This window comes from Crinia signifera, chromosome 3, assembly GCF_055691185.1.
Source record: "Crinia signifera chromosome 3, ASM5569118v1, whole genome shotgun sequence".
In the NCBI taxonomy this organism is placed as follows: domain Eukaryota; kingdom Metazoa; phylum Chordata; class Amphibia; order Anura; family Myobatrachidae; genus Crinia; species Crinia signifera.
Window position 1 is genome coordinate 215,878,604 of NC_139219.1, and position 9,422 is coordinate 215,888,025.

General features: G+C 43.2%; 1 protein-coding gene across 6 annotated transcripts in view; it reads left to right on the forward strand.

Annotated features, from left to right (window-relative positions):
• EIF4G1 (eukaryotic translation initiation factor 4 gamma 1) overlaps nucleotides 1-7,212 on the forward strand; it is a 57,874-nt gene extending 50,662 nt beyond the window's left edge. For all 6 annotated transcript variants that reach the window (XM_083177404.1, XM_083177407.1, XM_083177408.1 and 3 more), the window contains 10 exons: nucleotides 322-569; nucleotides 681-808; nucleotides 883-1,055; nucleotides 1,438-1,563; nucleotides 1,695-1,776; nucleotides 1,862-1,960; nucleotides 3,447-3,581; nucleotides 3,682-3,763; nucleotides 3,874-4,014; nucleotides 5,901-7,212. In XM_083177404.1, coding sequence (XP_083033530.1) covers nucleotides 322-569; nucleotides 681-808; nucleotides 883-1,055; nucleotides 1,438-1,563; nucleotides 1,695-1,776; nucleotides 1,862-1,960; nucleotides 3,447-3,581; nucleotides 3,682-3,763; nucleotides 3,874-4,014; nucleotides 5,901-6,091 — 1,405 coding nt within the window. In that variant the 3' untranslated portion in view covers nucleotides 6,092-7,212. The remainder of the gene's footprint in view (nucleotides 1-321; nucleotides 570-680; nucleotides 809-882; nucleotides 1,056-1,437; nucleotides 1,564-1,694; nucleotides 1,777-1,861; nucleotides 1,961-3,446; nucleotides 3,582-3,681; nucleotides 3,764-3,873; nucleotides 4,015-5,900) is intronic.
• Nucleotides 7,213-9,422: the final 2,210 nt, after the last annotated feature.

Sequence of the window (9,422 nt, forward strand, 5' to 3'; positions counted from 1 at the left end):
GAACATGTTAGACTCAAGAGCTTTTCTGTAAACTATTACCCGCCACTTACCTGCAAACTGGGTACAAAAATAAAAAAATATATATATATATGTGTGTGTGTATATATCAAATTTTTTTTTTTTCTATCTCTACTTGTTCTACTTGGAAACTTTTTAGTGGGTTTTGTGGTGTAGGATGCTTGAGATCCCGAACAGACCTGTTCTACAATGATTTACAAATGCCTAATTTATTAGGAATCTTTTTACTGCTATACAGTATTTGCAACATTTATTGGATTGAATCCAAGTACCAGTTGTAATCGTTCTCCTCCCCTGTTGCAGAGGTAGCTCAAGTCGTGAACGCTCAGAGAAAGACCGAGGAGACCGCTTTGAGAGAAACGAAAGATTTGACAAGGCGGATCTTTTTGAGCGTCCGGACCGTTCAGAACGAGCTCGGGCTGTGCTGACAAAGAGGAGTTTCAGCAAGGAAACCGATAACCGCAGCAGAGAAAGAGAAGCTCGAATTCCACAGGAAGCTGTGAGAAAAGTGGCAAGTATGATTGAGCCAAGGGATCACAGCAAAGAAAGCAGTAAGTGCACTCCTATGTGTAATGTTTGTCCTTCCTTATAATAATCTCCAGCCAGATCGGTTACATCTCCTAGTGTTATTACTACTAAAATGCGCTTTTTGCCTCTTACAGTCGAACGTGAGACCCCAACACCAGTTGCGCCTACAGCTGCTATTCCAAAATCTACTATTTCTGAAGAAGAATTGGAGAAGAAATCTAGATCAATTATAGAAGAGTACCTACACATTAATGACATGAAGGTGAGGTGGTGATCCACAGGTGGGGTTTTGTGCTTTTGGTTCTGAATTCCTCTAACGGTCTATTATCACTCCAGGAAGCACTACAGTGTGTGCAGGAGCTCAGCTGCCCTACAATGCTCTTCATCTTCGTACGGAATGGCATAGAGTCCACATTGGAGAGGAGTACGATTGCCCGCGAGCACATGGGGCTCCTTCTGTACACACTAGTAAAGACTGGCGCACTACCCAAGGAGCAGTATTACAAAGGGTAACTACAAGTCACAGATATGTCTGGGTTGTCTTTAGAACCCTTTGTTTGTATTAGACCGTAACATCTTATGTTAATGAGTACTATATTATTGTACACATATATATGTGAGTGTACTATATTATTGAGTAGCCTAATAGCAGGTTGTATACTAAGCTTGTATGTGTACTGAATGTGGCGGTTGTGGAATGGAGCGTAGCTGCAAGAGTTCTCTGCATTGATGAATTGCTGGTGATGGATGAGAACAAATTATGGAATGATTGGAAGTAGTATAGTTAAGTTTACACTATTACGATACTGCATCTATACTTATACTGTATAACACTATGCACCTACACGTTAACGGATTTTAAACAAAAATCAAAATACATTTAAATCCTAGAGTTTCAGAAGTACTTGAGGTGGCTGATGATATGGAGATTGACATCCCTCACATCTGGCTTTATCTGGCTGAGCTCATCAGTCCTGTGTTGTTGGAGGAAGGGATTCCCCTAAGAGAACTATGCAGGTAAGGACTATTCCCAGGGTTCTCACTGAGACCTTCGGCTGACTTAGCTTGTGTTTTGGATAGTCAGGCGGTGGTTTCTGAATTGTACATTAACCTGTAGTCCTAATGTCCTTTTTCCTTATTTTTTTTAGAGAGTTGGCTATGCCATTGGTTCCAATTGGCAAAGCTGGCATCTTGTTAGCTGAGATCCTAGGCTTACAGTGTAAAGGAATGGTGAGTGTTGTCATTTATGCGGGGATAAAGTATATTCTCAGCAGTGTAAAGACTCAAATGTCATCACTTTTTATTTCTTTTGTAGTCTCACAAGAAAGCCGGTGCCCTCTGGCAAGAATCTGGACTCAGCTGGAAAGAGTTCCTGTCAAAAGACCAGGATATGAACAAGTTTATCAGTGAGAATGTAAGTACATTGGTCCACTGACTTCATATAATCCCTACTTCTGAGTCCCTCTGTGTCTTGCATGTTGTAAGAATGCCTTGTCTGATCACTTGCTAGTAAGATGGGTGAGCTGACATGGCTGCTTGTGCAAGGATGGGCACTGTTGGTTCATCTGTATTGTGCTTCATGGAGACTTGGCTTGGGGATCATATTGCTGATGCTTCACTGTCCCTGCCTGGCAGGGCCGGATTTAGTGGTCAGGCCGCCCCTAGACACTATATTTGGCTGGACCCGGAGGCTCGGCTGAGCTATCTCCGCCCATGCATGCCTATTCTATACACAGCAGCCAATAGGCTGTGTGTATTCCAATGGACACCGGATGGCAGTGAGCCTGAGCCGGTGAGACAATAAGCGGAGCCTATGAACCGGGACGCAGGACCGCAATTATTCATGTTTATGGCAGATTGGGCAGCAGCGAGTGACAAGTGGCACCACCCTGACATGAATCATGATGGGGCAGAGCAACATGGACAGAAAGACAGACAAGTGGCGGACCTATAAGAATGGGCAGGAGGCATAGATGGGGGGCAGAGCACCATTAATAGTAAGATCGAAATAAGAGTTGGTGGGCATAGATGTATGGGTGGGGGACATAGACAGATGAGGGAAGAGCATCGTAGAAAAATGGATGGGTGGTGGGCATAGACAGATGACATAGACAGATAGGGCAAAGCACCATAGATAGATAGGTGGGAGGGGAACATAGACATATGGGGCAGAGCACCACTGATAAAAAGATAAATAGTTGGTAGGCACAGATGGATGGACAGGGGGCATAGGATGGCAGAACACCATTCTGGGGGACAGACTGAGAGACGAATGGACAGGGGGACAGCATAGATGGAGGGAAGGGTTGGGGGCAAATATAGGATGACAGGGGGTGCTCACCATCACTGGGTCTTCAGACTGCTACAGCTGGCTACATCTTTTCCCAAGCTGCGGCACCAGTCAGCAGCGGCTCTTCTTGTGCCTGTGGAGCAGGCCTGGGCAGCAGCAGTGGTTCCTCTTCTCTCCCCCCCTCATGGTCACTGTCAGCGGCGGCTTCTGACAGCGACAGCAGCGTGTTCTCGTCCTCTCCGCTTCTCTCCCACCCCCCATAGTGCGGCTCCTCGTCTTTTCCTCCGACCTCACCCTGCTTTGGTGAGTTTCCAACATCGGCGGTGGCAGCAGCTATTTGTCCCATCCTCTGACCTCCCCCTGCACTGCAGCAGCAGCAGCAGCGGCTGCTACAGTACTTTCTATTTTCTGCAACAGCCTGCCTCCCTCCCAGAAAACCGTAAGTGGGGCTTAGATTTACTGATTGGAATTATATATTGAGCCTTGACTTTGTATGTATGCTGTGTTTAGCTGGATACTTGATGTAGTTGCAAACAGGAGTTACGTTCTTTGTATACAGGTGCATACCTAGCCAATGAATGCTGATTCTGATTGTGCTTTCTCTTTGCAGAAACTTGAGTACACATTGGGCGAGGAGACTGAGTCATCCAGTAAAAAAGATCTTTCCCCAGCAGAACTCGAAAATGTGCTCACAAGACTCTTGAAAGAGAATAGTAGTAACCAGCAGATATTTGACTGGATTGAAGTAAGAAAGCAAAACAATCCATGTACTGGTAACTAGGCTGCAATAAACACCATACAGTTACATTTTATTAATGTTGCGCATCTTTATTGCTTCCTCACAGGCCAACTTAACCGATGTGCAGTTGTCAACCAACCCCATTGTCCGAGCAATTATGAGTTCTGTGTGCCACTCTGCTATTATCTGTAAGTATGGCAGCTGGTTACAGAGCTTGTTTCGTCAGGATATGCAACATGTTCTGTGTTTTGCTTGCAATTTTCTGTGACTATTCAGTTCTCCCTTTTCTTTTTCATAGGGGAGAATCCTTATAAAGTAGATGTCAACGTGATCCACACTAGAGCTAAGCTGCTTCAAAAATACCTAAATAATGAGACAAAGGAGCTTCAGGCAGTGTATGCTCTGCAGGCGCTTGTTGTGAAACTTGACCAGCCCCCAAGTAAGTATCTCGCTGTTCTCTAAGTAGATGTTCTGTACAGGCCACTGAGTATTGCAGTCCCTTTCACCTACATACATTTGGTAATATCTGTACTCTGTTTGCTATTAGCAGGAGTTGTTTTTGCACTGAAATTGTTTAAAAAAAAAAAATTATAAAGCTTGTGGTGGATAATTATTTTCCCCCATAGTTTGTTTAGAAGAAACATATTGTGTACTTATTTAGCAAAATTCATTTTAATGATTGCTCTTATAACAGGCAGTGGTGTTACTGGACTATCACGTTCTACCTTGCCTGCCAACCACCATTTCTATACCCGTACTTCTCACTAATCTGGAGTTCTGTAGTATGAGCTAGTTCTACCCCTTTCAGCCAACAACCCTTGTCATTGCTAGGGCAAGCCTTTTCAGTCAGTGTTACACTGGGCCCCCCACAACCAGGGTTTTTCCCGGGTCATGCCTAAAAGGCTGCCGATTGGCTGGCTCAGGAACACTTGGCGATGACCAAATCTCCAAGCATCCTGTGTGAAAGGGATAAGTATGTGAAGCCCCTTCCCCCACGCAACCAGCATCCTATGTACGAGCAGGTGCTTCTCGTGATGGGTATAAGCTTCTCTATAACTGTTATACGTTTATAATTTGGGTTCCGATTTTGTTGCCCTACTTTGGATAGCTTGTAATGTGCATTTTTTTGAATACTTGCATGTCTAACTTAGGGCAGTATTCAATGATAAATTATGCGATGTGCAGCGAATCCAATTTAGGATTTGCTGCACATTTGCAGTGTTCCAGAGGGCTGGATCATTCACTGCCAGCCCTCCCTCTCACCCTATTCACCGCCGCAGGGGCTCGCTGCCCCTGACGGCGATTTTTAACCGCCGCCGGGGGACGGTGGCAGGCAGGGAGATGAAAGCCTCCCTGCCTGCGCTGAAATGTGTGCGGAGAAACTAGTGCTCCCGGGTCCCCTGCCCCTCCAGGAGAGCTGGCAGTGGCCGCTTCACTGGTCCCGCTCGTGTATATGTAATGAGCGGGACCAGTGTGAAGTGAATATATGAATATTTAATGAGCAGCTCCCGGCCCCCTGCTGGCGAATGTGTAAAAAAAATATATAACAATTTAATATATATTCATGTGCTGCATACTCATGAATAAAAATAGCATGCCCCTTCACAGAAAAAAAGAGCCCAAAAAAAAGAGCCTTTTATTTAAAAAGTTCAAGTTCCACTTCACCTTAAAAAGATCTCGAATGCAAAGAGAATTGAATACTGCCCTTAGTCTTAGATATCCTATGTATGGTACTGTCTGTACATTGCTCCCTAGAATAAAATTGTGCCTGTATGTGTTTTATATACTAGAATATTGCATTATATGTGCTTCCATATTTTTTGTGTCTTCTGTTACTACGGTTGGTATTATTGTCACGTTAATGCGATCCATAGACTGCTCTTAGTGCAACAGACATGGCGCCATGAAGAAAGTCTGCCGACTAATCTTGATCACTGCCCGAGGCAGCTCAATCACTATAGAATCTCACTTGTTTGATTAACCAATTGATCAAGTTCATTTGTAGGCTGGGAATGATTATCATTCAGCACCATGTGCTGAGTGATAACTGTTCAGAACAGTCCTTTCATCAGCTGATCTGAATGATTATCGTTTATTGTATGGCGTCTCATCCAGAGAGCCTCCTATAGCCAATGCCCACTTGCGGTTTGGTCAAGAATATTCCTGTGTGTGTGTTAGCCTTGATAGCAACATATTGAATTTATGCATTTTTACAGTGTGATTGCAATATTCTGTATGTAGGAACTTTATACATTATAAATGTCTTTATTCGTATGGTTGGTTTTACCATTCTGTATTGATCGGTGTTGTATTGCTTCCAACTAGACCTTCTGAGGATGTTCTTTGATGCTCTATATGATGAAGATGTGATAAAAGAAGAACCATTTTACAAATGGGAATTAAGCAAGGACCCAGCAGAGCAACAGGGTAAAGGTGTCGCCCTGAAATCGGTCACCGCATTCTTTACCTGGCTGAGGGAAGCAGAAGATGAGTCTGATACTGATCACAAAGACTAAGCAGTCTCCCAAATGCTTGCTCTCGGTTTTCCTTGGGGCTTCCTGATTTTATTTTTTATTTTTTTTCCCCTCCACCCCATATTTCCTGAATGACTTTGAAAAAGAGAAAAAGACAAATCCTAATGACTTTGCATTTGTGAGAAAATATTGACTGAATGGTAAAGCCTGGCAAAGCATTGTGAGATTGCCTGGCACAAAGGAGTTAAAGGGCAGAAAGTCTGACATTTGCGGCAGTTGATAAGAGGGAGTCTGGGACATGGGCAGACTGCAAAGATTGGTGGGTTCTTTTTTGTTTATGCAACAATTTTTTGGGGGGGTTTCACTTTAAAAAGAGTACTTGAGGTATTTTGGGACTGCTAAAGGGAATGGCAGAAAGCGGTGCCCTTCCTTCTCCCTCTACTCTCCATCACACAGGTTGGGGCACACGCAGACCTTTCACTCTTGCAGACATGATTTTTAAAAGAGCAGATGGAGCCTCCATGCTTCAGTGGGACGGAGCACTTGAGCTTCTGTTGCTCTTTATGGCTGAAATATAGATATATAAATATATATATATAAATATATATATAATTATTACAAATTGTTCTTGGTTTGAAGACGGCAGCAAGCCTTCTTTGAATCTTGTGTTCTGGTGTCAAGCTCACCCAGAGATCAGGGCACAGACAGGTTGTTTTTTTTGTTTTTTTTGTTTTGTTTTCTTTTGTTTTTTTAATAATCCAATGAATTTCTAATTGATTTGTAATAATCCAACTTGGTGGCTGCTCAACTACCAACAGCTGAGATTATTTTCATTCTTTTTTTTTTTCTTTCTTTTTTTTTTGTGGTTATAAATCTCCCTTCTCAACGGAGTTAGAAAAGATTTTATTTCTATTCAGATCACCATGTGTTGGAAAGAGGCATCTCTCAACCCTAGCAAATTCTGTATTTATAGAGAAAGCAAAGCCTTTTGGTTATTTGGCCTTCCAATATGTTTTGGAAGTTCTTGTAATTATTAAACAAACCAAGGAAGAAATGAAATTTGTAAATACTTTTTGCTTTCTTTATTAAGTATTTAATGATTCTGACGTACAAATTTCCCCAAAACCTCTTTTCACAGAAACTGGAAATAAATAAGAACCTTACATGCTGTGTGTATTCTGTTTGATCCTAGATTCCCATATAATGAATAATACTTCAATACTTCCTCCTTATACAAGTCTAAATTTCATGCTTGCCAGTGTAAATGCCTACTATGCGATGCTACAGTGAATAGAATTTTGACCATTAGCTGCTAGTGAAAATCCTTGATATTGGGACATTTGCACTTTGCAATTGGACTTCTAACCAGTTGGTCTTGTGTATAGTGAGGTGGTTCTATTCCAGCACAATATGTGTATCATCTAGTTGTAAGATAGACAAACGGCACGATTTATCTGTCTACTTGTATAACCTGGTGATACTGTTTATGGACTCTTTGACCAAAGTTCTAATACATAGTGTATAGACCGTTAATAGGTCAACTCCATATGAATGACAGGTAAACGTTAGACTGTCCTTAAGGTTATCGGGTTCAAATGGTAGACTGTTTTTGGGGAGGTTTTCACATATTTTTCAACTCTTGCTTGATTTACCATCCACATAGGCAAGGATTGGAAATGGTAACCTGCGGGGAGCAGAGTGGTAGCAAAACGAGTGTTCTTGCCCGACGCAAGCCTGTAAAAGTTTAATCCAGTGGTTACAGGTGATAAAACCTACAAACCGACACCCAAAAAACATGTCACCATTTTGTGTTGACCATTTTCATGTTGACCTTTTCTACACATCAACCTTTTCTAATACTATTTTTAGGTACTTATGTTAGTTGTACGCCCACTAAGCTATTTGCTTAATTTTACACGTCCCCTTGCGGGGCTCGCTGCGCTTGCCACACTATATAAAATCAATTCCATGCCGACATGGATAGTAGGGGTATGCGTGTACTTACTATAGTGGGCGCTCAACTAACATAGAAGTACCTATTTTTATGTTGTCCTTTTGACCCTGGCGACCTAATAATTGTCTAATTGCTGTAGATATTTTATGCCTCCAATTGAACAGCAGATTATACCACCTCTGCTTTAATCTACCCCGATTTATTCTTTGTGTATCACCCTTTCAGTATTTTTACAGAACTTGCCCCCATGCTTACCATATACTAGATCAGTGGTGCTCCAGGTGCTGTGAAATGACATCCCAGAGTGCTCTGCCACGGTTCTGTTTTTATGGTATGCCGGCATGTCTAGTTGTGTTACAGGGTTCACTAATCCACTGATACAGTAATCTTGGGCCTACTTTTTCAGTTATTCTTGATAGGAGGAGGGGTTTGTTTAAACTGGTAGTGCCAATAGGCAGCTATACAGCAACGCGTTTTCCAATTCTAGGAAACTTTAGGGTTATGGACTTTAATGGGTTTACATTTGTTGCCACATAGTAAAAGATTTGCTAACATGCTCTTAATCCATAGCCCCTGTGAATTAATTTACTAGGTTTCTATGTTACCAGCATATTGTAGTACAGACATTCCTCACTTAACGACCAGGTTCCGTTCCTACGACCCGGTCGTTAAGTGAATTGGTTGTTAAACGAGCCTATATAAAACCCATTAAGACTTCTGAGACGCAGGTCGCTAAACAGGCAGGGCAGGAGGTAACTGTGAGAGGGTAGGCGGGCAGTTTGTAAGTCCGAGGAGTCACAGCACGGACGCTAAACGAAGGCCCGGGTCGTAAATTCGGGTGGTCGGTAAACAGGTAGGTCGTTAAGGGGCAGATTTATTAAGCTTGGAGAAGAGATAAACTGGAGATAAAGCAGAGAAAAGGTAAAAGGAGATAAAGCACCAGCCAATCAACTCCCAACTGTCTTTTTCAAACACAGCTGATTGGCTGGTGCTTTATCTCCTTTTACCTTTTCTCCGCTTTATCTCCAGTTTATCTCTTCTCCAAGCTTAATAAATCTGCCCCTCAGTGAGGAATGTCTGTACGTAGTTGCAGTGGCGTAACTACAGTGGGTGCAGGGGATGCAACTGCTACGGGGCTGGGGGGCCCGGGGACCCAGCAGTCAATCCCCTGCACCCTTTTGAGTTTTTTCCCATTTTTAGTAACCAATTGCCCAGTACCGCTCACCCAGGACTGGCAGGAGCTCTACTTCCTCTACGAAGGAGGTGGGAGGCCGGGTAAACACAGCAGGCTGCGTAGGACACCATGCTAGAGGGTGCTGCGCCTGCGGCTATCTTCTATTGCCGGGCGCGCACGTTGAGATTGCATACCAGCGGGCTCCAGGACTCCGGCTCCTGCGCATGAGGAGCAGATCCCTGTAA